The sequence below is a fragment of the Rhinoderma darwinii genome, chromosome 7 (assembly GCF_050947455.1).
Source record: "Rhinoderma darwinii isolate aRhiDar2 chromosome 7, aRhiDar2.hap1, whole genome shotgun sequence".
NCBI classification, from domain to species: Eukaryota; Metazoa; Chordata; class Amphibia; order Anura; family Rhinodermatidae; genus Rhinoderma; species Rhinoderma darwinii.
This window is the reverse complement of record NC_134693.1, coordinates 108,074,269-108,101,815: the sequence shown is the minus strand read 5'-3', so window position 1 is coordinate 108,101,815 and position 27,547 is coordinate 108,074,269. Positions and strand designations below refer to the sequence as shown.

The 27,547-nt window shown below is 44.7% G+C and overlaps 2 protein-coding genes and 1 long non-coding RNA gene across 7 annotated transcripts in view; 2 read left to right on the top strand and 1 right to left on the bottom strand.

Annotated features, from left to right (window-relative positions):
• UQCC5 (ubiquinol-cytochrome c reductase complex assembly factor 5) lies at nt 1-18,519 on the top strand. 4 transcript variants are annotated; one of them, XM_075833786.1, is made up of 3 exons: nt 1-252; nt 16,204-16,364; nt 18,391-18,519. In XM_075833786.1, the coding sequence occupies exons 2-3, from the start codon at nt 16,214-16,216 to the stop codon at nt 18,465-18,467; spliced, it is 228 nt and encodes a 75-aa protein (XP_075689901.1). In that variant the 5' UTR covers nt 1-252; nt 16,204-16,213; the 3' UTR covers nt 18,468-18,519. The 4 variants fall into 4 exon arrangements, with proteins under 4 accessions (XP_075689901.1, XP_075689899.1, XP_075689898.1 ...); XM_075833784.1 differs by lacking the exon at nt 1-252 and adding an exon at nt 6,911-7,073; XM_075833783.1 differs by lacking the exon at nt 1-252 and adding an exon at nt 6,912-7,061.
• On the bottom strand, nt 18,391-26,658 carry LOC142658077 (uncharacterized). Its single transcript, XR_012850030.1, has 2 exons — nt 26,546-26,658; nt 18,391-19,895 (listed from the first exon to the last, which is right to left on the bottom strand). It is a non-coding gene; the product is annotated as an uncharacterized LOC142658077 (long non-coding RNA).
• NT5DC2 (5'-nucleotidase domain containing 2) overlaps nt 25,648-27,547 on the top strand; it is a 32,960-nt gene continuing 31,060 nt past the window's right edge. For both annotated transcript variants that reach the window (XM_075833781.1, XM_075833780.1), the window contains exon 1: nt 25,648-25,897. In XM_075833781.1, the coding sequence (XP_075689896.1) occupies nt 25,696-25,897 (202 nt within the window). In that variant the 5' untranslated portion in view covers nt 25,648-25,695. The remainder of the gene's footprint in view (nt 25,898-27,547) is intronic.

Genomic DNA, 27,547 nt, shown 5'->3' with positions numbered 1-27,547 from the left:
ACTCATATCCTTTTTGCCATGATTAAGAGCAACACGCTTGCTCGAAACGCGTAGGCCAAGGTCATCCAGCCCGCTATATATGCACCTTGAGACTGCGTCTCCGTGTAACTTTTAACCATTTTTTCAATAAAATTGGGAACAATTTTCCTTTTTAATCAAACACAGCGATGGTTTTTTTCTTTCTTTTTCCTGATATACCTACCGCTGGCCGTAGCGGGGATCCGTGCGAGGTGTCTGGAGACGCAACTACTGGTGAGCTGGAGGTCTCCTCCTTTCTTTACTATAGTCCGTGATTTTCACGCAGCGTATGTCTGCTGCGTAAAACTCACGACATGTCCTATACTTGCCCATTTTTCGCGCATCACGCATGCCTTGAAGTCAAAGGGTGCGTGAAAATCACGCACAGCACACGGAAGCACTTCCGTGTGTCGCGCAACAGTAGATAAAGAAATGAAGGAAAAAATAAAAGCACTTCCTTCATTTCTTTTTCTAAACATCAAAACCGCGTGTCATAAGGATGGAATATGCGTGAAAATCACGCAGCCACGCAGCAAACACTTATGACACACGGAACTGCAACGCGGGAAAAAAATGCAGCGTTTTTTGCGCGCGCAAAACGCACACGTTCGTGTGAATAAGGCCTGTGTTTGTTTTTTACAATATAGGTAAAATGTAACTATATTGTGATCACTGTTAGGCCTGATTTACACGAGCGTGTGTGTATTGCGTATGCAAAAGGCACTTAAAAGGTGCGTGTCTCATCAGTGTATGAAGCGCGGCTGCGTGATTTTCACGCAGCCGCCATCACTATGACACTCCGTTTGGATGTTTGTAAACAGAAAAGCACGTGGTGCTTTTCTGTTTACATTCAGAGTTTGACAGCTGTTGCGCGAACCACGCAGTTCGCACGGAAGTGCTTCCGTGCGGCATGTGTGGTTTTCACGCACCCATTGACTTCAATGGGTGCGTGATGCGCGAAAAACGCTGAAATATAGAACATGACGTGAGTTTTACGCAGCGCACTCGCGCTGCGCAAAATTCACGCACTGTCTGCACTGCCCCATAGACTAATATAGGTGCGTACGACACGCGTGAAAAGCACGCGCGTATATTACGCTCGTGTAAATGATGCCTTACCGAGGTTTTCACGAACATTGACACACACACACACACACACACACACACACACTATAACTCTAATTCTAATACCGATCAAATTGAAGTCTTCTTCCCTATTGAATTCAATGGGAAAAATTTGCAACAATCCGTGCACTTTCCGCAGCATGACTTGACATGCTGTGGATTTAAAATACTGTAGGGCAGGTCCATTTCTGCACTAAAGATTTCTGCAGCATGTGGAGAAAATGTCTTTGAATTTCGTCCACTGCTACTGTAGTCTACTGTAGATTTTCCAAACTGAAAATCTGGACAGAAGGAAATCAGCAAATCTGCTACATGGGTCAGATTTGCAAGGAATTCTGGCCGAAAGAATGTTTGTTTTGGAGCAGATGTTCGGCCAGATTTGCTGCTGCAAAGAGAAGAGGGATACAAAACAAAATACCTACTCCTGGACGACGAGTCTCAGCTGCCCTGGCTGGTCTCTGTTAAGCTGGACTCCGGGATGACGTCTCGTCCTATGTGATGCTGCAGCCTGTGGTTCGGGAGGGCGGCTAAACCGAAACCAACCGGGGGAGCAGGGACGCATCGCTATGGGATGCCGGGGGAGGTGAGTATGGTCTTTTCTTATTTTAAAGGAGTTTTCTGGCCAATAAAAATTGATGGTCTATCCTCAGGATAGGCCATCAATAGCTGACGGGTCGGGGTTCGACTCCTGGAAGCCTTCGCCGATCAGCAGTTTTGAAGGGGCCGCAGCATTCGTACGAGCGCTGCTTCCCCTTCATTCCAGTCACTTGCTCACGCTGTAAATCACCGACACAGCAGTAGCTGCAGTTCACAGTATTGCAACCTTCTCCCATTGAAGTGAATGGGAGAAGGCTGTATCACTGTGAACTACAGGCTACGGGTGTGTCGGCGATTCACAGTGTGAGCAAGTAATGGAAATTAAGGGTAAGCAGCGCTCGTACGAACGCTGCGGCCCCTTCAAAACAGCTGATCGGCGAGGGGTCCTAGGAGTAGGACCAATCAGCTATTGATGGCCTATCCTGAGGATATGCCATCAATTTTTATTGGCTGGAAAACCCCTTTAGGTCGGGTTCCCACAAGCCGGATACACGGCGTAATAACTGCACAGTGTATCCGACCTGGAACCAGCAGTACATGTTTGGAAAACCGCATCGTTTTATCATACAGATTTTCCGCTGCGGAAAGCAGCGGTAAAAAACGCTTATACTTACCTAGGCCAGTGTTATGGTAACGCATCCCTCCTGTGCAGTCCAGTCCGGCCTCCCTGGATGACGCTGCAGCCCATGTGACCGCTGCCTATGATTGGCTGCAGCGGTGGTCACATGGGATGTAACAGCCCTCAGACGTCATCCAGGCTGGCCTCCTGGAATGACGTTTCATCCCATGTGACCACTACTACAGCCTGTGATTGGCTGCAGCGGTCACATATGATGCAACGTCATCCCAAAAGGCCGGGCTGGATGAAGAAACACAGACTTCTGGGTAAGAATTATTATTTTTTTTCTTTTTATGTAGTTGCGATTTTAGCGGCGTAATCGTTGCGAATACGCCGCAAAACTTGGCTTTCTGTTGCGGGATTTACATCCCCATTGAATTCAATGGGGAAAACCCGCAACGGAAAATCAACTAAAACACAGCATAAACTGACATGTTGCAGAATTAAATTCCGAACCGCAGGTCAATTTATTAACGTTTTCGCTGTTTTTCTAAATCTCATCCACTTTGCAGAACTGTAAATGCTGCAGAATTTCTGCTCAGAATTCCGTTGTGGAAATTCCTCAGCGTTTACGCTACGTGGGAACCCGGCCTTAACCTCTTAAAGCCAAAGGACGGATATATCCGTCCTCTTCAGCTGCTAGTTAGCACAGGAGGACGGATACATCCGTCCTGTGATGGAGTGGGTACTGCCACTGTACCCACGTGATCAGCGGCAGGAGCACGGCTGTTATACACAGCCTGGCTCTTGCGGCAACTGCCGGAATCGAAGCGCGCTCCGATTCCGGCAGTTTAACCCATTAAATGCCACTGTCAATAGTGACAGCGACATCTAATGTGTTTGACAGAGGGAGGGAGCTCCTCTGTCACCCCATCGGCGCCCCCACAAAGAAATCGCAGGGCGCCATTGGGTTTCCATGGCAGCCGGGGGCCTAAGGGTATGTTCACACGGCAGCGTCCGTAACGGCTGAAATTATGGGGCTGTTTTCAGGAGAAAACAGCCCCCGTCACTTCAGCCGTAACGGCATGTGCAGGCGCTTGAACGCCGCGTCCATTACGGACGTAACTGGAGCTGGTTTTCCATGGAAAACGGCTCCATTTACGTCTGAAGAAGTGACATGACACTTCTTTGGCGCGGGCGTCTATTTACACACCGTCTTTTTACAGCGACGTGTAAATATACGCCTCGTGTGAACAGACAAATGTCAGCCCATTGCTTTCAATGGGCAGATGTTTGTCAACGCTTTCAAGCCGTAATTTCGGACATAATTCGGGGGTTAAAACGCCCGAATTACGTCCGTAAATATGTAGTGTGAACATACCCTAACAAAGACACCCAGGTCTGCCTTCAACAAATGCCTGTGAGGCCATGCCAGAGGCACGGCCTAATAGATTGCCTGTCAGTTTTAGGGTATGTTCACACGGCTAATTTACGGACGTAATTCGGGCGTTTTACGCCTCGAATTACGTCCGAAAATGCGCCTCGATGGCGTTGACAAACATCTGCCCATTGAAAGCAATGGGCTGACGTTTGTCTGTTCACACGAGGCGTATATTTACGCTTCGCTGTCAAAAGACGGCGCGTAAATAGACGCCCGCGCCAAAGAAGTGTAATGTCACTTCTTCAGACGTAAATGGAGCCGTTTTCCATGGACTCCATGGAAAACCAGCTCCAGTTACGTCCGTATAGGACGCGGCGTTCAAGCGCCTACACATGCCGTTACGGCTGAAATGACGGGGCTGTTTTCTCCTGGAAACAGCCCCGTAATTTCGGCCGTCACGGACGCTGCCGTGTGAACATACCCTAACACTGACAGGCAATAATGCTTGGGAATACGAAGTATACCAAAGCATTATATATGCGATCAGCAGATCGCATAGTGAAGTCCCCTGGCGGGACTAAAAAAAAATGTAAATCAGTAAAATAAAGTTTGTGGGAAAAAAAAAAAAATGACAGTCAAAATAAAATAAAACATTTTTGCCCAAAAAGTGGTTTTATTTAGTAAAAGTGTCAAAACAAATAACACATGCACATATATGGTATCCCCGCGATCGTAACAACTTAAACAATAAAATGAACACATTAATTAAACCGCCGGATGAACGGCGTCCAAAAAAAAACGCAAAAAACAACGGCAAAATTATCTCTTTTCTCCCATTCCCCCCATAAAAAATTAAATAAAAGTTAATCTATAAGTCCTATGTACCCCGAAATAGTACTAATGAAAACTACACATTGGCCCGCAAAAATCAAGCCCACATACGGCCACATCGACGGAAAAATAAAAAAATTACGGCTTTTGGAATGCGGCGATGCAAAAACAGGTAATTTTTTTCTAAAAGGCTTTTTATTGTGCAAACGTAGGAAAACATATAAAACCTTTACATATTTGGTATCCCCGTAATCGTGCCGACCCATAGAATAAAGTTAACATGTTATTTACGCTGCATAGTAAACGGCGTAAATTTATAACGTGAAAATCAATGCTGGAATAGCTGCTTATTTTCAATTCTCTCCTAAAATAAAGTTAATAAAAGTAAATCGATATATTATAAGCATCTAAAAATGGTGCAATTACAAAATACAACTCGTCCCGCAAAAAACAAGCCCTTATACGGCTATGTCGACGGAATAAAAAAAAAAGTTACGACTCTTGGAATGCGACCGTGAAAAAACAAAAAATAATCCTTGGTCATTAACGCGCAAAATTGCCCGGTCATTAAGGGGTTAAAGCAGAAATTTTTTTTTTCTACTTGTGACTTTTGCTGTCAATGCGCAGATCTTCTGCAGCTAAAATCGCGACATTTGGTATTTATTGCGGATTTTCACTTCCCTATTGAACTCAGGGGAAAATCTGCAACAAATATGCAATCTTTCCGCAGAATAAATTAACATGCTGCGGATTAAAATATAATTGATGTTTTAAATCTCATCCACTTTGCTGCTACTTTAAGGCTATGTTCACACGGAGTATTTTGACGAGTTTTTTGACGCGGAAACCACGTCGCAAAACTCGGCAAAAACGGCCCGAGAACGCCTTCCATTGATTTCAATGGGAGGCGTCGGCGTCTTTTTCCCGCGAGCAGTAAAACTGCCTCGCGGGAAAAAGAAGCGACATGCCCTATCTTCGGGCGCTTCCGCCTCTGACCTCCCATTGACTTCAATGGGAGGCAGAGAAAGCGTATTTCGCGCTGTTTTATGCCCGCGGCGCTCAATGGCCGCGGGCGAAAAACGGCGCGAAAATCGCCGTGCAGGGAGAGGAATATCTGCCTCAAAGTTCCAAACGGAATTTTGAGGCAGATATTCCTCCCCCAAAATACTCCGTGTGAACATAGCCTAATACGCTGCAGATTTTCAACACGAAAATCCGCAGAAATTCCGCTACATGTGCGAAGCCTAGTGAATGAATCTGTAAGTTATCTTGAGGGTAAATATGAAAGGGTAGAAAATTGCACAGCGCCGTAAAAATGTAACCGTTCTGTCGACAGGGGTGATGCTGAGGGTATGTGCACACACACTAATTACGTCCGTAATTGACGGACGTATTTCGGCCGCAAGTACCGGACCGAACACAGTGCAGGGAGCCGGGCTCCTAGCATCATAGTTAGGGTATGTTCACACGGCCTATTTACGGACGTAATTCGGGCGTTTTTGCCCCGAATTACGTCCGAAAATAGCGCTTCAATAGCGCTGACAAACATCTGCCCATTGAAAGCAATGGGCAGACGTTTGTCTGTTCACACGAGGCGTAATTTCCGCGCCGCTGTCAAAAGACGGCGCGTAAATAGACGCCCGCGTCAAAGAAGTGACCTGTCACTTCTTTGGTCGTAATTGGAGCCGTTATTCATTGACTCCAATGAATAGCAGCGCTAATTACGCCCGTAATTGACGCGGCGTTCAAGCGCCTGCACATGCCGTTACGGCTAAAATTACGGGGATACCCTTATGTACGATGCTAGGAGTCCCTGCCGGACAACTGTCCCGTACTGTAATCATGTTTTCAGTACGGGACAGTTGTCCTGCAGCGAGGCAGGGACTCCTAGCATCGTACATAAGTATGATGCTAGGAGCCCGGCTCCCTGCACTGTGTTCGGTCCGGTACTTGCGGCCGAAATACGTCCATCAATTACGAATGTAATTAGTGTGTGTGAACATACCCGGTTAAACATCTATCTGGCATACACTGTTATGGGGGCTCATGTGGTTCACCTACACTGTTATAGCATGTGATTGGCATACACTTAGGGGGGGATCTGTTACAGGCAGAGGGACACTGGTTGGCACAGACTTTCATGGGCACACTTATGGGTGCATCTGTGGTTGGCATACACTGTTACAGGGGCATCTATAGTCAGCACACGGGGCATCTGTTTTACTGTCGTGAACTTTGAGGATTGCCGTAAATATCCTTAATCGTAGCTCAGTGATTTCCACATGTTGAAGGTAAACATCGCACAGCACGACTATCACGATTTATCACGTGTGAGACTCACTACTCACATACTTCTCTCCACTGCGCATGCTCCAAGTCTCTTCCTAGGGAATAGTCGTTTACGTCTACTCACGCGTTGTTTCCTCGGGTTTAGTCATGTTTGTTCATCACGTGGTGCTGGTTTCCCAGGGAAAGGTGATGTTTGCGCCGACCTTCTGTGATCTCTGAACGATCGTCCATCATAGGACATAGAAGAGCGGACTGTCACAGGTACTGAATAAGGTATAATCAAACCAGAGACATGTATGAGGACGGGGACAATAAGGCTCAGCAAGGACACGTGTAGTACAGTCATAACCCTCATATATCTCATAAGTCTTATTCAGCAGTTTCTTATTCGTATTTTTGTTTTTTTATGAATATATTAAAGGGAAAACTTGTATTAATAATACACTATGTTGCACTGAGCTGCCAGAGGTGAAAACACTTTAAAATAGCATCAAAACAGAAAGAGTTGGCACATAAATGGGCATCAAAGTGGGTACTACAAAGTGTGATTTAAAGGGTTGAATGACTTTGGGACACTGATCTCACACTGCCAACATACAGAGAATAATAGCCCACATCAAATTCAGTAGAGTTCAGGCTGTCCCGAACAGGTTCTGGGCATGAAAACCGGCATCAAAGCGGGTAGACGGATGATTTTTCCAAATTTAAATAAGTAACTGGTATTTATAAAGGGTTAACTGACTTTGGGCCACTCATTTCATACTGCCAACATACAGAGAGGGATGCCTTGCATCAAAGTCAGTTAAAATCACCCTAGCCCAAACAGGTTCTGGGCATAAAAGCTGGCATCAAAAAGGGTAGACGGACACTTTTTCCAGATTTGTATAAGTAACGTGTTTTTGAAGGGTTAAATGACTTTGGGCCACTGATCTCAACACTGCCAACATACAAAAGAGGATGCCCCAAATCAAACTAAGCCTGGCCTGAACTTATTCAAATCTGGAAAAAGTGTCAGTCTACCCACTTTAATGCCAGCTTTCATGCCCAGAACCTGTTCGGGCTAGGCTGAACTCTACTAAATTTGATGTGGTGCGTTATTCTCTGTATGTTGGCAGCGTGAGATCAGTGGCCCAAAGTCATTTAACCCTTTAAATCACACTTTGTACTGCCTACTTTGATGCCCATTTTTGTGCCAGCTCTTTGTTTTTAGGCTGTTTTAACCCTGAGGCCCCATGCACACGACCGTAAAAAACCTCAGTTTTTGCAGACCGCAATTTCGGTCCGCAAAAACGGAGCCATTCACTTTCATTGAACACTGACACCTTTCCGTAGCACTACGGAAGGGTGTCAGTGCCGTGGAAATGTTCCGGGAATTATGGAACATGTCCGTTCTTTCGCATTTTGCAGGCCGTGCTCCCATACTTTGTATGGGAGCACGGCCCGAAAATGCGGCTGTCAGTCAGCGGCCGGCCGTGCCCGCAATCACTGGCCGTGATTGCGGGCACGGTCGTGTGCATGGGGCCTTAAGGCTCAGAGCCCATTTTTGAAATCTGACATATTTCACTTTATGTGGTAATGACGTTGAAATACTTAAACCTATCCAAGCGATTCTGAGATTGTTTTCTCGTGACACATTGGGCTTTATGTTAGTAGAAAAATTTGTTCTATATATTCAGTGTATATTTGTGAAAAATTGCAAAATTTTGATACAATTTTGAAAAAATAGAATTTTTCTGAATTTAAATGCATCTGCTTGAAAAACAGACGGTTATACCCCCCAAAATAGTTACTAGTTCACATTTCTCATATGTCTACTTTAGATTGGCATTGTTTTTTTAACATTTTTTTTTTTTTCTTGGACGTTACAAGGCTTAGAACATAAACAGCAATTTCTCATATTTTTATGAAAATTTCAAAAGCCTTTTTTTAAGGTACCTCTTCAGTTCTGAAGTGGCTTTGAGGGGCCTATGTATTAGAAACCCCCATAAAACACCCCAAAACTAGATCCAGCAAGGTATTCAAAACAGCATTTAGAAAGTTTTTTTTTAACCCTTTAGGAATTTCACAGGAATTAAAGCAAAGTGGAGGTGAAATTTGAAAATTTCATTTTTCTTTCTGAATTTCAATTTTATTCCATTTTTTTTCTGTAACATAGAAGGTTTTACCACAGAAACACTAGGCCTCTTTTTTATTAGAATATATTTTAGGCAGCATGCCGGGTTTGAAGAGGTGTTGAGATGCCAAAACAGTAGGAATCCCCCAAAAGTGACCCCCATTTTCGAAATTACACCCCTCAAGGAATTCATGTATGGTTGTTGTTACCATTTTGACCACACAGTTTTTTCACAGCACGTATTTGAATTGGGCTGTGAAATTTAAAAAATTTCATTTTTTCAAATAAGATGTCATTTTTGATCAAAATTTCTTATTTTCACAGGGAACAAAATACCCCATTTTATTGCCCAATTTGTCCTAAGTGCGGCAATACCCCATTTGTGGTGATAAACTGCCGTTTGGGCCCATGGGAGGGCTCAGAAGGAAAGGACCACCATTTGGCCTACTGGAGCTTTTCTGGTGCTAAGTCATGTATGCAGAAGCCCCTGAGGTACCAGTACAGTTGAAACCCTCGAGAAGTGACCCAATTTTAAAAACGACACCCCTTAAGACATTCAAATAGGGGTGTAGTGAGCATTTTGACCACACAGGTATTGTCTAAAACTTAATGCGCAGCAGATGGTGCAGAGTGAGATTTGCAATTTTCTATGTATGTATAGCATTTCAGTGTCCAATATATTGTGCCCAGCATGCGCCACCGGAGATATACACCCCATAAACTGTAATGTGGGTTCTCCTGGGTACGGCAATACCCTACATGTGGCTGTTATCAGCTGCCTGGGCACACAGCAGGGCTCAGAAGGGAAAGATGAGGGGGATAAGCTGTGCGGAGTGCATCAGGGTAAGTAAAATTGGGGTAAATTATAAACCAAGGGATGTATGATAAATTTTAATACACTCTTTCATACAGAGCTCTGGTTTTTTGGGACACGTGTCACATTGATATATTGTGTCCTCCCTTATCCCCCTCTTATATCAGACTTTGCACCTCTTTTGACTTTTTCCCCTTCTTGCCAGTTTGGGGAACTTCTCCTGGAAAGTGTTGCCGCCCTGGTACGATGCGTGTGGCCTTGCTTCCAGAAGTACTGGGTGCCCACTTCTTGGTCCCTAAAGATTAAGTTCTTGATAACCACCTCTTGAAATTCCAGAAAAGTTACCGTCTGGCCTGCACATCGACGTAGCACCGTCTGGCCTGCACATTGATGTAGCACGTCCGCATTGTACAATGCCATCTGTATGATGTGCCCGGCCAGCTTCTTATACCACACCGCATGGCGCTGTAGGGCTTCAGGACTTGATCTGACAAGTCCACCCCTCCCATGTACCTATTGTAGTCCAGGATGTGGTCTGTTTGGGGGTCTCTATACTGGTACCTCGTACAGGTACATGGGTACTGGTGTGGCCATGTATTGTTGTCAATGGGATGGTTACCATGACGGAATAGTACGTCACTGAGCGTTAAGGGGTTAAAGTGTGTTCAGCTCTGGCCAGCTCAGTGCAACATATTGTATTATTAATTTAAGTTTTTCCGTTAATATGTGAATAAAAAAACAAAAATACTGAAAATACGAATAAGAAACTTCTGAATAAGAAACCAACTTCAGCATGGTCATGTATAGTGATATCATGTATGTGTCTCTATGTACACACACTGTGGAGGACATACTGTATTGGCACACAAACAACTTGAGCTTCTTTTTGTCAGTCTTTCTTCATATTCCTCAGAATGTCACACAGCAGTAAGAATATGGCGCAAACCAGGGTTGTCACGATACCAGAATTTGGATTTCGATACTGATACTTCATGTAGTATTGCGATACTCGATACCAAAACGATACTTTGCCAACAATAAAAAGCAAAGTTCTTCCATTTTCTGATGTAAGGCACGAGGTGTGATGAATTTTGAACCTCCATGTGCCTCACATTAATAGTCATTAACCCCATCATGTTCCTCAGTCATAATGGACAACATTGGGTAAATGTGTGAGGTACATGATGGGGTTAATTAGTATTAATGTGAGGCACATGGAGGTTCAAAATTCATAACACCTCACATTAATAAGTAAAGGAAAGCAGTTGTTATTTTATAACCGCGTAAACATCATAAACTACGCTATAAATTTGTTTTTAAGGTCGCGACGATACCAAATATGTGTATATTTTAATATTTATTATAAAAAAGTGTGTTTTAACATAAGTTGTTGTTTTTTTTTAAACTTTAATGCACTGGCATATATCTATATACTGATAGTAATCCACTGGCATATACCTATATACTGATAGTAAGGCACTGGCATATATCTATATACTGATAGTAAGGCACTGGCATATATCTATATACTGATAGTAATGCACTGGCATATATCTATATACTGATAGTAATGCACTGGCATATATCTATATACTGATAGTAATGCACTGGCATATATCTATATACTGATAGTAATGCACTGGCATATATCTATATACTGATAGTAAGGCACTGGCATATATCTATATACTGATAGTAAGGCACTGGCATATATCTATATACTGATAGTAATGCACTGGCATATCTATATACTCATAGTAATGCACTGGCATATATCTATATACTGATAGTAATGCACTGGCATATATCTATATACTGATAGTAAGGCACTGGCATATATCTATATACTGATAGTAATGCACTGGCATATATCTATATACTGATAGTACACAGGCACTGTCATATATCTATATACTGATAGTAAGGCACTGGCATATATCTATATACTGATAGTAATGCACTGGCATATATCTATATACTGATAGTAATGCACTGGCATATATCTATATACTGATAGTAATGCACTGGCATATATCTATATACTGATAGTACACAGGCACTGTCATATATCTATATACTGATAGTAAGGCACTGGCATATATCTATATACTGATAGTACACAGGCAGTTGTTAGGACGTACCAAACTGTTGACGCAACAACTGAGCCAAAATATATTAGACTGAAATGCGTATTGGGTTTGTCAACCGATACCCGCCGTCCAGTGATATATCCAGTTTCGAATCATGTTTTATTGCTATATCAAGAGAGGAATAAGGCCCTGTTCACACAGAGTTTTTTGCAGCGGCTTTTGCCGCGGAAACCACGGCAAAAAACGGCCATTGATTTTAATGGGAGGTGGAGGCGTTTTTTTACCGCAAGCAAAAAAAAACGCTTGTGGGAAAAAGACGCGACATGCCCTATCTTGAGGTGTTTTCTGCCTAGAAAATCCCCATTAAAATCAATGGGAGATGGAAATAAACGCGTTTTTTTACGTGTTTTTGTGCTGCGATTTTTTTTTTTTACACGTTTTTCGGCAAAAAACCGCTCGCGGTTATTCCATCTTTCTGTTGGAGAGATAGCTAAAGAAAAAAAAAGCCTGAAAAAAACGCTTGTGGTGCAAAACGACTTTAAAAAAACCGGGGCTGATTTTTCCAGGCAGAGTTTTCTGCATGCAAAAAACTCCATGTGAACATACCCACACACGCTGGTATGTCAAAATACTCCTCTGAGGTTTATTCCCAAACGTAATTACAATAAGGCCCTTTTCACACGACAGGCTTTCCCGGCCTTGTGACAGTCGTTCAAAGAATGTCCGTCACACAGCTGCAGTAGGAACAATAGACCCCAAATGGGGCTATTCACAGGACGATTTTTTGACGGCCTGGGAGACCGGGCTGTCAAAAAATGGGACATGCCCAATTTTCGGCCGTCCGGTTCCCATAGAAGTCTATGGGGCCAGGTAATACACGGCCATGAATGTGCTCCAATTGACGGCCATGTCTTCCGTCGCACCTCTCTCATCCTCACAGTGCGAAGTGCATGTGAGGAGGAGGGTATTTTTTTGCTCCCTGTAGCAGTGGAATCCCCAATCCCCGGCCACAGCTTCAGCAATGCTGTGGCCGGGGATTGGGGATTCCACTCCTGGGGAAGTCCCTGACTTCTCTGTCCATATATGGACACAGTGACGTCAGAGATTTCTGAAGCGGAATCCCCGGCGATGTGGCCGGGGATTCCGCTCCAGGAGAAGTCCCTGACTTCACTGTCCATATATGGACACAGTGACGTCAGGGACTTCTGAAGCGGAATCCCCAGCACTGTGGCACTACCTAAAAGTGGGTCTGCGTGGCACTACCTACAGGGTGGGGCTGTGTGGCACTACCTACAGGGGGGCTGTGGCAGTATGTACAGAGGGCAATGTGTGTGGCAAAAAATGTACAAATAAAATTCATCCGATTTTTAAAACGGACCGGGAAAAAAACGGATGCAAAATCTGAAAAACGGCCGACACTCGGACCCTGTCGTGTGAATAGTCTAATATCATTCAAAAGGGGCGTAGGCTTAAGGTTGGTTAACCAATCAGAGGCAATGTAACAATATTTCTAATTCAGCCAATTACAGACATACATTTCAAATGCATTATTATAATTCTTCATGCGTCAGGTTTGCAGGTGGCTTATCTCTCTTGGCAAGGATATAATAGATCGTTCTTTTAAGGCCCTGTTCACACGGAGTTTTTTGCAGGAGGAAAATTCCTCCTGTAAAAACTGACCCTGGAGGTTTTCATGTTTGATGTGGTTTTTGACGTCGTTTTTGAGGCGGTTTTCCAGGCGGTTTTTCAGGCTGTTTTTGCCGAGGTTTTCACACGCATGAGGCTGGGTTCACACAACCATGTTACGTCCATAATGTACGGAACGTATTTCGGCCGGAAGACCCGGACCGAAGACAGTGCAGGGAGCCGGGCTCCTAGCATCATAGTGATGTACGACGCTAGGAGTCCCTGCCTCTGCGTGGAACTACTGTCCCGTACTGTAATCATGATTACAGTACGGGACAGTTGTCCTGCAGCGAGGCAGGGACTCCTAGCGTCGTACATCACTATGATGCTAGGAGCCCGGCTCCCTGCACTGTCTTCGGCCCGGGTCTTCCGGCTGAAATACGTTCCGTACATTACGGACGTAACATGGTCGTGTGAACCCAGCCTGACATCCTTCTGTCAACGGATCTGTCACCATTGAAATGAATGGTGATGCAAACGGAACTTACTTCACACTTGCCTTTCCGTTGAGGGGTTCCCCTGACTGAAAGCACCGACGGAACCCCTCAGCAGAAACCACGCTGATGTGAACAGGCCCACATTAAAAAAAACATTGTTTTCTGTTTGCATCATCATTGACTTCAATGCTGATGGATCCGTTGCTAATGGGATTCCCTACACTGCGGTATTGGTTCAGTCGAAACGACAGAACCCTTTGCACAACGGGGACAAACAGAAACCATTAGCAACGGATCTGTCACCACTTCACACTTGCCTTTCCGTTGAGGGGTTCCCCTGACTGAAAGCACCGACGGAACCCCTCAGCGGAAACCACGCTGATGTGAACAGGCCCACATTAAAAAAAAAAGTATACTTCTTGAATCAATTTCCCAACATCAATGTCCATTCGGTGGTACACCTCTGCTGTCGTCATTTCTGTTCCTGAAATGTTAAAAAAAAATAAAAAAGAGATGACATACATGAACAACTGCATAACAAAATTAAAAAATTTCAAAAAAAAAAATTGAAAAACAAAATCAAAAAAAAAAATTAAAAAAAAAAATGCACAGCTCCATACATGTATAGCATGTATGGAACATAGGAGCAATTGCACTTACTTGTATTCGATTTGGATGCAGGACTTCGGTTTTCTGTATCCCTGAGTTCTGTCCACGATGTTTTTCAGGCTCCACGAGCAGACAGGAAATGACAGCCCCTTGCTGGGCTGGACTAGCAGCAGGAGACGACTCCTGCAAAACACTCGGCAATATACTCGTCAGAAAACACCTCACTAGTTCGAGGTGTTTTTTGACGTGTCCCCATTGCTTTCAATGCGGTTTTGGACGCGGAAACCGCATCAAGAAGGGTCGTGTCCCTTCTTTTTGCCGCGAGGCGTTTTTTTTACTCGCGGTAAAAAAACGCCTCCGTCTCCCATTGAAATCAATGGGAGTCATTTTGGGTCGTTTTTGGCGCGTTTTCCGACGCGTTTTCCGCGTCAAAAAACGTGTCAAAAAACTCCGTGTGAACAGGGCCTAAGATGGGGGAGACATTCTCACATACATACGTGAATGTGTCTCCCTCTCCCATCTCGCTCCCTCCCTTTCCTTCTTTCCAAGCTTTGCATGGGAACCAAGGTCAAAGATAAGTTAACTTAGAAACATACAAACTTGTCTTAAAGGAGCAATGACTTTCTTATTCACTACAAAAGAACCAAGATGGAGACTCTAGACAAGATGGCCGCTGCTCAAAATGGATTCATTTAAACATTATTTTAATCACTTTCACACTTACTATGCCCTAAAAACAGGAAATATGGTCAGACACTCCTGGTGTCCTTCAATGGACCCTGGGCTGTCTGCCCATATATGCTATGTCCCTAGATCACGTCACAGGGATTCCGTGTGACTCGATCCAAAGGGCATCCCCCTTCTCATTTTTCCCTTGAATGCTGCAGTCAGCTTTGATCGCAGCATTCAGGGGAACAGCGGCGGAGATGAGAGGTTTTTCTGATCTCCACCGTTAGAGTTTGTGTAATACAATCATTGCCCCCTTTCCTGAGAATAAGTGTGCGCGCGGTCAGCTAATGAGCGGCAGCGCAGGCACTGAAGACAGAACATGGGGGTGTTTTGTAGTCCGCCCGCCATGTTCTGTCTTCAGTGCCGGTGCTAATTAGTGCAGCGTTGGTCGCATCACATCATGCGGACCGCCCACACTTGTCAGGATCGGGGCAATGGCTGTATTACACAGCCGCAGCCCCGCTCTAACAACATTCATGTGTTACAATACCGAGCTGTGCGGCCACACAGCTTAGTATCGAAATACATGAATTAACGGTATTGAACCCGTTTGAGGGCGCACGGCATCGAAACCGTATCGAAATTTTGATACATTGTGCAACCCTAGCGCAAACTGTGGAACTGTCAGGTACGAATCCATAGTTACCAGTCTAGCCCCTCATTCTTCTGCCTCATTTCTCATTGTGAAGGAACGGAGCATCACTTTCACTCATGTTATATAACATGTTCATTTTTTAGTAGGGGTTGTTACAGTTGCAGAAATACCAATTATGTATTGTTTTTGTTTTTTTTACTTTAGTTTTTTTTTTTCTATAAATATTACTGAACTTTTTTTTAATCATTTGGTTTTAGTCTCACTACAAGGGTCTAAGCGTGCCGGTGCCTTTTATGAAGAATAAATCTGAATCTGTTCCTTCTCTTGTAGACATACAGATATGAGGCATAAAAGCGCAATCAGAACTCTAATGGACGTGGTCCCGGGGAAGCGGAGATTCGGCATCTACCGCTTCTTACCTTTCTTCTTTGTCCTCGGAGGGGCCATGGAATGGTTTATGATCAATGTTCGAATTGGCAAAGAAACATTTTGTAAGTCCCCCGGTCTTCCTGTCCGTTCGTCCCCACATCATCTTGTGCTTCGGTCACATTACTCCGGTTGGTTCTTCACTTTAAGAACCTTGTATTTTTATCTCTGTATTTTTGGACCATGCATGCCTCAGTTTAATAACCACCGCTATATTGGGCTATTTCAAAGGTCACTTGTGTGGGGTTCAGGTTTTATGAGTTTTAGTTTCTTCGGGTCATTCGCCACATTACAAAACATGTCTCCACATTCTCCTGAAATGGGACGGTTTCACTCTCAGATTAGTAATAAAAGATGGGAAAAATAATAAGAAAATATAAAACATGGGGCCGACTTTGATTCAAGAAGTAGAGCTTTATAATTAGAAGCTGTAGAGAATGGATAATGAGTTATATGTGCCTGTGGATATGACAGATCCCCGCAGCATCTGACAATTCTGAATGGTAAAGTTCGTGGAAGGCGTCTTATGTATGGGCAGTCGGGAAGGTATTTAATTAGTGATACACTTAAAAAGCAAAAATGGCACACAGTGGCGCAGCATTGGGCATCATCCCATGACAAATTGAAACGGTGTACAAATATTTGGTTACACTCAACTGTCTGTCATAATCGGAGCACGACATCCTAGTTGACCTTGTAGTATGATGGTGAAATCCGGGGAGCGGCAGGCCACGGATCTATCTGGGTAAAAATAACTGTCCCAGCTGGAACAATAGTATAAGAAGCAGAGTTGCTTTTTATTCTACTATCAGTATTTAATTAGTGTTAGGGTTTGTGCACACAACCTGTTTTCGGCCATTTTTCGGGCCGTAAACGTCTCGAAAAACAGCTGAAAAATCGGAAGCGGAACGCCTACAAACATCTGCCCATCGATTTCAATGGCAAATACGGCATTCTGTTCCGACTGGCGTTTTTTTACGCCTCATTTTTTAAAACCGCAACGTAAAAAGACGCCCGTGAAAAAGAAGTGCATGTCACTTCTTGAGCCGTTTTTGGAGCCATTTTTCATTGACTATATAGAAAAACAGCTCCAAAAACGGCCGTAAAAAACGCGAGTTGATTAAAAAACGTCTGAAAATCAGGAGCTGTTTTCCCTTGAAAACCGCTCCGTATTTTCAGATATTTTTTAGCTAAGCGTGTGCACATACCCTCACATTGATTGCTCTGACACTCCATCTTCTTAAAAGTCATGTTTCTGTAAACCCAAGTGGAGAAGAGATATAGTAACAAGAGTTTTTTAAATGTATTCAGGCAATAAGGGTAAGGCCACACGTTGCGTTTATTGACAATCTAAAGCATTTACAGTAGCAGCAAAGTGGATGAGATTTTAACAAATCTCATATTCATGCTGCCGGAAAAAACTGCAGAATAGACATGCGGAAATTTGACCTGCAGTATGGAATTTCAATCTGCAGCATGTCAATATACGCAACGTATGTTTTTACCCTACTACAAATTCATATAAATGAAACAATTAAGTACCACAAAATGATGGCTGAACCATCTGCAACTTGTCCTGCAAAAAAACATGGCCTCATGAAGCTAGGTCAATGTAAAAGTAATGGCTGGGGAATGGAAATGCCCAGTTGTCAATTTAGAGAGCTACTTTTGTCCTTTAAAGGGGTTGTTTCATGAGAACAACCCCCTTCCATATGTCCTATTAGGGGCTCTGGCACTACTCGAGTCGTCGATGTATTACGTGTCTGGCTGGCGGCAGCTTCGCCCGCCAGAATCGTCTGTTTTCCGGGGGTGCTAAGTATGGACCCGTTGCGATCAATCCAATCTCAAAAAGTTTGTTTGTGATGACACAGCCCCTGTAATAAAACTATGAGCATCAAGACCACATCATCATATGATGTTTTGGACGTTTTAGTGGTACGGCTTTCTAACTACCAGCACCTAGATACAAACCTTACTAGTTTATCCAGGCTATACATGATTTTTACAGTCCATTTCAGCATTGCCGTTAGTATACTACCATCAAATATGTTTTTAATATTCATTTATTCTTTTATAATATATATTTTTTAGATGATGTGTACAGAAGACGCCAGTCAGAGAGACAGTATGAAGAAAGATCCTCCCGGACCATAAAAGACCAACCCTGATACCTCACGTCGGATAAACCATGAATGAAAATAAATATTTATTTTGTATTAATCTTGCTATGGGAGTGTTTAAAAAAGTATATGTGTTGCGTGTGTGTATATACCAGGGGGTCCACTAGTCTACCACATCTGTTTGCTAGTGCTTAGAGCCACGTTAGAGCAGCTCTCGGCACTGCAGGGCTTGGTAGATGCTCATTAATTTTAATGGATACCCCTCTATGTTTCGTGGTTCCCACAGCAGAAAAAAAATCATCGGGAATTATTTAGCGGTAGGACTCTCCATATGGGAAGGGTTTTTAAACTTCTTAACTCCTCCTGCTGTTAGTAACAGATAGGCTTCCTGCGTAATGGTGGGAGAAAACTTGGTTCTTCACCATTATCATTGTTAACGTTGACTATAGTGTTCAATAAAGTGGGCTACCTCTCCGACGTCCCTCAGAAATAACTGGGATTAGGCCGCCCCGGGTCCTATGGCATAAACATTTGCCATAAAATATACAATACAAAATCTATAAAAGTTCAAACAAAAACACAAACATTCATACACAAATACTGTCGTTTTCTATCACTCAAACGATTTTCCAAGTTGGGATGATTCAACACTTTCATTGTATCTCAAAGGAAATTTTCTACTGCAGCGGTCTCAAACCTGTTGCTCTCCAGCTGTTGCAGAAATAAAACCCTGAAGATGCCCTGTCCGCCACAGGGGGTGCTGGAGTTGTAATTCAGCAATGGCTGGAGAGCCACAGGTTTTGAAACCACTGCCGTAGTGAATGTGCGCTAGGGGGAATATTTATCAATAGAGTGGAGGGCAAATATATCAAAATGACCCACACTAAATAATACATTGGCTTCTCATAAACAAACATCACACAACTTTTTTGTGGGAGCCCAGCCTAATAGTCCAAATTGAAGCTGTAGAAAAACAAATTTTCTTCCATATTTTCTTAGACAGCATTTTCAATTATGTAACCTGTTCTGTTATTGTACACCAAAGTTCTGCCAATAAACTTGTGATGAGCCATAGTCTTGCTAGAGCCTAAGCTCTGTAGTTATCATTAGGGTGCCACCTTTTCTACTTAAAAATACTGTCCAGCTGTAGATGTGCCGATTTTACACAAATTTTGCCCAAAAAAAGCCACAAAATCTGATGAACCATCGGAGGTCCGAAATTACGCCAGTTTGGAAGCAGCCTAAGTGTGAGTTGCCGCTAAGGTGCGGGAGCCTTTAGACAGATCATGACTTTCTAACTCAGTCAAGAGCGGAGGTCGGAGGAGGATACTGACTATGGGCTGCTCAGGCACGCCGTGTGTGCACATGTCCCTCTGAATGTGAGTGTATCTGCCTTGCCCGCTGCAATCTCTCACCAGTGCCAATGCCACACTTGACCTAGTTCTGCCGCTGCTGACGTTCCTGGGGTAGGCAGGCCTATTAAAGGAGAAATATAAAATACAAATAAGAAGTATTCTGACCGCGCACACACTTTTTTAATATGCAAAAATAACATCTTATGACTAAGGCCTTAGGCACATGGCAGGTCGGCCAATGGATTTATATGAAATGTATGACCAAATGTGGCTACACCGGCGATCAGCTGATAGAAGCCAACTGATCGCCTTCTCTAACATCCGATTATATTTCTACTTCATTGTTGTCAATATGTTGGTAAACTCAACAAGGTAACATTTGAGAATAAGATCATTTTCTCACGTCAGTATTTTGGTCGGTATTTTGCTTCAGTATTTGTAAGCCAAAACCAGGAGTGGCTCCAAAACATGGAAGAGATGCAAATCCTGTCATTATATTTTTTTCTATGTATAGGTTCTACTCCTCATATTGACTTACAAATACTAATGCAAAATACTGCAGCGTAAAAGTAGCCTAATAAAATCACCCAGTTCTTTGAGTTTTCAATGCTTGTGTCTATTGTTGAGTTGATTTTTCCGAAAGTGCCAGTGACGTATTAGCACGACCCCCCCCCACCCCCTGCCAGCACCCAGGGTACATACCCCACCAGCATCTCACTTCCCTAGTTCTGGGTTAAACTAGACCTCTCTTGATATGTGAGGGGATCCGGAAGGAGAAGCGAAGCGGTGAGATGGGTAAATTTTTTCTTACTCCCTGCCACCACTATTGATACGCCACTATTTGGGATTTACCACTTAATAAATGTATCGCATCTTACGGCTTTGAGCTGTTTAATAAGACGTATGAAACGCCAGTCTTAGGCCCCATGCACACGACCGTAAAAACTGCCGTAATTACGGGCCCATGGACTTCTATTGGCCACGGGTACCTCCCCGTATGCTTACGGGAAGGTGCCCGTGCCGTTGAAAAATATAGAACATGTCCTATTTCAGGCCGTAATTACGGCACGGGCAGGTCCATAGAAGTCTAATTACGGGAGCGTTGCTAGGCGACGTCAGTGAATAGTCACTGTCCAGGGTGCTGAAAGAGTTAAGCGATCGGCAGTAACTCTTTCAGCACCCTGGACAGAAACTACCGATCACAATATAGTTCAACCTGTAAAAAAAACGTTCATACTTACCCAGAACTCCCTGCTACTTCCTCCAGTCCGGCCTCCCGGGATGACGTTTCAGCCCATGTGACCGCTGCAGCCAATCACAGGCCAATCACTGGCTGCAGCGGTCACATGGACTGCCGCGTCATCCAGAGGGTCGGACTGGATGTCGAAAGAGGGACGCGTCACCAAGACAACGGCTGGGTAAGTATGAATTTCTTTTACTTTTACTACGGAAAGGGCTGTCCCTTCTCTCTATCCTGCACTGATAGAGAGAAGGGGCTGCCGATTAGTGCAGTGCAATTTTGCAGCGAAAATGTGTCCGTAAATACGGGTGGAATACTGGTCGAATACGTGTGACCAAGGACCCGTATTTACGCCAGTATATACGGGTGGACAAAAATACGGACGTGTGCATGAGGCCTTAATAAGGGAATATTCACATGGCGTCTATGTGAAGTAGAAAAATACGAGGCTGTTTTCAAGTGAAATCAGCCTCTAAAAAACAGGCGTTTTTGGGCCATATTTGCTGAACGTTTTTGAAGTGATTCTTCAGTGTTTTTTGTCCATAGGAAATCGTCTCAAGAAGTGACATGCATTTATTTTTTTAAAAAGTGGCGTAAAATTACGCCTTGTATGCACTACCCAGCTTTTAACCATTGAAAACAATTGTAAGGTATTTGCAGGTGTTTTCAAGACATATTTCCGAACGTAATGCGACAGTTTTATGCTCCGAAATACACCTGAATTTTTTTTGGGGAAACATACCCTAAATCTCCCCTGCATCTCCAATAAGTTTGAAAGTTATTTGAGAAAAATTAGCAAATTCATTTCTATGTTGTGACAATATAACATGGAATAGATTTTTATGACTGTTGCTAAATGTTGTTTTATGACAGCAATATAGAAGATCTGACAACATCACTGGTACCTCGCTGAAAAACAATGTGCTCGGTTAGGTCTCTTTTGCATGGCAGTATCTGGTCAGGATTCTGCATCAGGAAGCCAAATCCAGGAGTGGGTCCATAACATGGAAGAGGTACCTATCTTCCCATAAGGGTAAGTTCACACGTAGCATAAATACTGCAGATTTTCCACAACTGATTTTATTGCGGAAAATCTGCAGCATAATACAGTAGCAGAGTGGATGAGATTTGAACCAATCTCGTTCACATGCTGCATGGGGCATTATGCTGTATGGGGGAAATTTGTTTGGGCATTATACTGCATGGAGGCATCTGGGAGGGCATTATACTGCATGGGAGAATGTGGGCATTATACTCTATGTGGGCATCTGTGTTGGCTTTATACTGTATGGGAGCATCTATGGGGGCATTATACTGTATGGTGGCAGCTATTTGGCATTATTCTGTGTGCAGTGGTGGATTAAGTAGACCATAGGCCCTTGGCTGTTACCCAAACTTGGGGCCCCCCTTCCGCACTGCCGCCCCGTAACTTTTGTTAACACTACCTTTTTGTGCAAGTATTAACGAATGGGTGTTACGATTCCCCTTGTCACAGGGCTGTGTCCCTACATACTGACAGTATCACACTGTGCAGGGACACATCCTCCTGACAAGGGGAATGGTAACACGCATTTGTCTATCAGTCCTGGACTGTACAAAGACTTTTTGTGAAATACAAGGATATCCTATAATAAACATGTCAGGAGAGGTGACAGATTCTTTATTTCCACACCTATAAGCGAAAATAAAATTATCATGCTGCCACACACTGTGCCCCTAAATATAATAGCACGATATGATAGCACCAAACACTGCTCGATATAATACCATACAAGCATCACATACACACAGCCCATGTAGATATCACACACCCCCATAGATAGCCCCACACACATCCCCCCGTAGAGAGCGTTACACACATAGCCCTGTAGATAGCGTCACACACACCCTCCCTGTAGATATCACACATTCCCCCTATAGGTAGCACCACACACATCCCCCCCCCCCGTAGAGAGCGTTACACACAGCTCCTCCCTCTTGTACATAGCGCCACACACATACTACCGGGAATAGTGCTACACAGCCCTCCCCCTTGTACAGTGTCACAGAGCGCTCCGCGCTTGTATATAGTGCCACACACTGCTTTCCCCTTGTATATAGGGTCACACAGCACTCCCCCTCCCTTGTATATAGGGCCACACAGCACTCCCCCTCCCTTGTATATAGGGCCACACAGCACTCCCCCCTCCCTTGTATATAGGGCCACACAGCACTCCACCCTCCCTTTTATATAGAGTCACACAGCACTCCCCCCCTCTCTTGTATATACGGCCACACAGCACTCCCCCCTTGTATATAGTGTCATAGAGAACCCCCCCTTGTATATAGTATCACGGAGAACTTCCTCCCCTTGTATATAGGGCCATACAGCGCTACCCCCCCTAAAAAAAAATATATATTTACTTCTCTTGCCCCATTCCCGCGACGGCTGCTCCGACCAGACGCATGCGCATCCCTCGGACGGGACGCGACGCATGTGCAGACCGGCATGATGCAGTACGTCATCACATCGGCGTGTGCAGGGAGTCTTCCCAGCGCCTTATAAGCTGCAGACCTAACGTGACCTGCAGCCTATAATATTCATTTGTATCTGAGTCCTGATGACTCAGATACCAGTGAATGTGGCTGCCGCTAGTATGGGGGCCCCCGCCGGTGCTAGTGACGCCACTGGGCATGAGGGGGGCCATGCGGTCATGTGCGGTTCGGGCGGCCATGGACACCTGGGGACCTCGAGCGGCCGCCCAAACCACCCTAATGATGATCCGCCACTGACTGTGTGGGAGGCACTATCGTAGCATGATACTGTGAGTGCTAAACCGGGTGTGTATGGGCAGGGATTGGCTTAAAAGAAAGAGGTGTGGTTTAAAAGAAAAAAATTGTGCTGCATCGGTTGTCCCTCTTTGTGGTACTTAAAAGTTGGGAGGTATGTACTTTTAACTGGTTGCCGACACAGGACGAGAATGCTGGTCCTGAGCGGCGAGCACTTCGCGCATTAGGACGAGCATTCTCGTCCCGTGTGACAGCCGTCTCTGCGGGCGATCGAGAGCGGGGCAACGGCTGTAATACACAGCCACGGCCCCGCTCTGACAGCGGAGAGGAGAGAAACATCTTCTCCCCGCCGTTAACCCCTTGAATGCCAGGATCAAAGCTGATCGCGGCGTTCAAGGAGAGGGGCCTGCACTTTGATCGCGTCACAGAAAATAACTGACGCGATCAAAGCCCACAACTCGTACGGCCAGACAGCCGAGGGTCCATTGAAGGACCCCAGGGCTGTCCGAACATATTTCCTGTTGTTAGGGCATACTGAGGTATGCCCTAACAACTGCCTGTGTACGATCAGTAACAGGCTAATGTACTGGCATATAGATCTATGCCAGTACATTACAGTTACAAAATCAAATGATAAATCCCTTTATGGGATTAAAAAAAAAAGTTAAATGAATGTAAAAAAAAAATAATGATAAATAAATAACTAAAAAGTAAATAAAATACACAGAAACACACATTTTTTTTATAATAAATAAACTTTTTAAAATATAAGTCCCAAAACATGAAATAATATAGACATATTTGGTATCGCCACGACCGTAACAACCTGTACTACAAATGTATACCATTATTTATGATGATCGGTGTAAAAAAATAAATAATTAAAACTGCAGCGGAACTGCTTTTTTTCTGCATTTTCACCAAAATAAAAATGTATAGAAATTAAACGATAATGTATTTGTACCAAAAAATGGTACCTACATAAAGTACAACTCGTCCCGCAAAAACAAAGTCTCATACAACTACGTCGTAGAAAAAATAAGAGTTATGAGCGTCGGGATGCAAAGAGGGGAAATGTAAAAAAATAGTTCTGTCCTCAAGGCCAAAATTGGCGTGTCCTTAAGGGGTTAAGGCTCTGTTCACATCTGCGTTGGGGTCCCGTTCTGATGTTCCGTCAGCGCTTTCCGTCAGAACGGGACCCTGACCCTGATTTCAATGGGGACGGATCCGGTGCCCATGGTTTACGTTTGTCTCTCTTGTGCATCGGACCCATCGTTTTGCCGGAAGCAAGCGTCTGTTTTCAGTGTCCCGGTTCAGTGTCCCTTTCGGAAAGCTCAGACAGAACATCAGAACGGGACCGTAACGCAGATGTGAACAAAGCCTTATCTGTTTATTTTACACTGTCGGTTTTGGCTTATAAATACTGACCAAATTACTGCGGTGTGAGGGTGGCCCTAGGCTTTATTCACACACTGCGGCCAGGGAGAATTGTATGTTTTGCTGTGGACTTACTATTGAAGGGAATTAATAAAATCCGATTTATTCGAGTAATAAGTGCAAACATTTTAAGGCAGGCTGCGCTTTTTCATAAATGCCTTATAGGTCTCGTTTCAGGCTGGGCATACACATTTATCTGCCGGCCGAGCATGCGTTTATTTCATATATAAGAGATTTGACATAACATGCATGGGGCGTGGTTAAAAATGATTGATAAGCAGCATTTATTGCATACACACATACGTTTATTATTACTTTTTCATTTCTGAGGTATTCTATTTTCATTATGTTTCAATCTATTGCTCATTATTTTGCAGACTATTTCTTTTTTTGGCACTGAGTTTACCTGTAGTTTCCCAACCCACCACTAGGGGCGCATCGCCTTCCCTGACTCTACACGAATTACCGCAGCACAATGTCTGCTGTCTGTACCCGTGGAAGGTGGGGGGCTGCGGGGTGCAGTCGGGTGCTAAGTGCCAGGCTTAGCACTCCCCCTCACCAGCAGCAGCCTGGCACTGAATGTGGGACAACCGGAGTGGAGCAAAGTGCACCGGACGAAGTGGACAACAAAGCCCAGCTGTGGAGCCGCTACCATGAAATGAAAAAGCTGGTGTATGGTAAATGCGGGGGTCGTAGTTTTGAGGGCACGGGAGGCTCGCGCCAGGTGATGTGCAGAAACAGGTGTCTGTGTGGGGGGAGGGGTGGGCATATTGAATGGCACGGGGGGTATGGAGGGTGACTGCGCTGTAGAGCTGTGTGCATGTGTGTGACAGCTAATGACCCTGATCAGTAACAGCCATGATTCCTGTCATTGCCTTTACATCTGTGATAGTCTGTGGCTAATAATAAGTATAAGTGATAGTCGCTGCGTCATATTCCTGTCACTAGTGATTATTGTAGAATTGAAGATAAATTTCCTGTGAGTTTCCCGCCTGTGGTGTCACCAGCGATTCCATCTGAAAGGAAATATTAGTATTTTCCATAAGTCTTTTTCTTCTGTCAAGTTGAAAGATTTTTTAGGCCTTTTCTGATTTTCTATCTGTTTTTGGGGAAAATGAATGTCAGCTAATATGGCGGCTATCACAGCGATTTCATGTGTAGAGGGATGGGTCACTTGATAAGTAGCGCTATTTGCCATTCAGCAGTCTGGAAAGCTGGGTGACACACCTTATGGGCATTGTAATGACATTGGCAGCCATTTATTGTTGGCACCTTTAAAGGAATTGTCCAGTTTGAGGCTCCATGCACACGACCGTATATTTTACCTCCCGTAAATACGGGTCCTTTGTCATCCGTATTCCACCCGTATTTACGGACCCGCAAAAGAAGGGAGGCTGGAAATGATGTCACATGATCGCTCATACGCCATTTTCTCTGCTTCTCCTTATTCAAAAATTTCAATCCCCTGACATCGCCTAGCAACGCTCCCGTAATTACAGGAGCCCCATAGACTTCTATGGGCCTGCCCTTGCCGTAATGACGGCCTGAAATAAGACATGTTCTATATTTTTCAACGGCACGGGCACCTTCCCGGGAAGGTACTAGTGTCCAATAGAAGTCCATGGGCCCGTAATTACAGGCGCTTTTACGGTCGTGTGCATGGGGCCTTAGTCAATTAATGTTATGTTTTTGTATAATTAAAAGCAGGGGCGTAACTAGAAAAGACTGAGCCCCATAGCAAACTTTTGACTGGACACCCCCCCTCCCCTGGGTGACACACACCCCAACCTTGTAGATAGTGCCCCCCCTGTAGATTGTGCCACGCAGCCCCCCCTGTAGATTGTGCCACGCAGCCCCCCCTGTAGATTGTGCCACGCAGCCCCCCCTGTAGATTGTGCCACGCAGCCCCCCCTGTAGATTGTGCCACGCAGCCCCCCCTGTAGATTGTGCCACGCAGCCCCCCCTGTAGATTGTGCCACGCAGCCCCCCCTGTAGATTGTGCCACGCAGCCCCCCCTGTAGATTGTGCCACGCAGCCCCCCCTCCGTCGGTTGTGCCACACAGCCCCCCCTCCGTCGGTTGTGCCACACAGCCCCCCCTCCGTCGGTTGTGCCACACAGCCCCCCCTCCGTCGGTTGTGCCACACAGCCCCCCCTCCGTCGGTTGTGCCACACAGCCCCCCCTCCGTCGGTTGTGCCACACAGCCCCCCCTCCGTCGGTTGTGCCACACAGCCCCCCCTCCGTCGTTTGTGCCACACAGCCCCCCTCCGTCGGTTGTGCCACACAGCCCCCCCTGTCGATTGTGCCACACAGCCCCCCCCTGTCGAT

Bases quoted from the DNA above. Each gene is read 5' to 3' on its own strand.
- UQCC5 (XM_075833782.1), top strand. The intron at 16,365-18,390 runs GTAAGTCCCCCG...TATATTTTTTAG, and splicing joins AATTGGCAAAGAAACATTTT to ATGATGTGTACAGAAGACGC.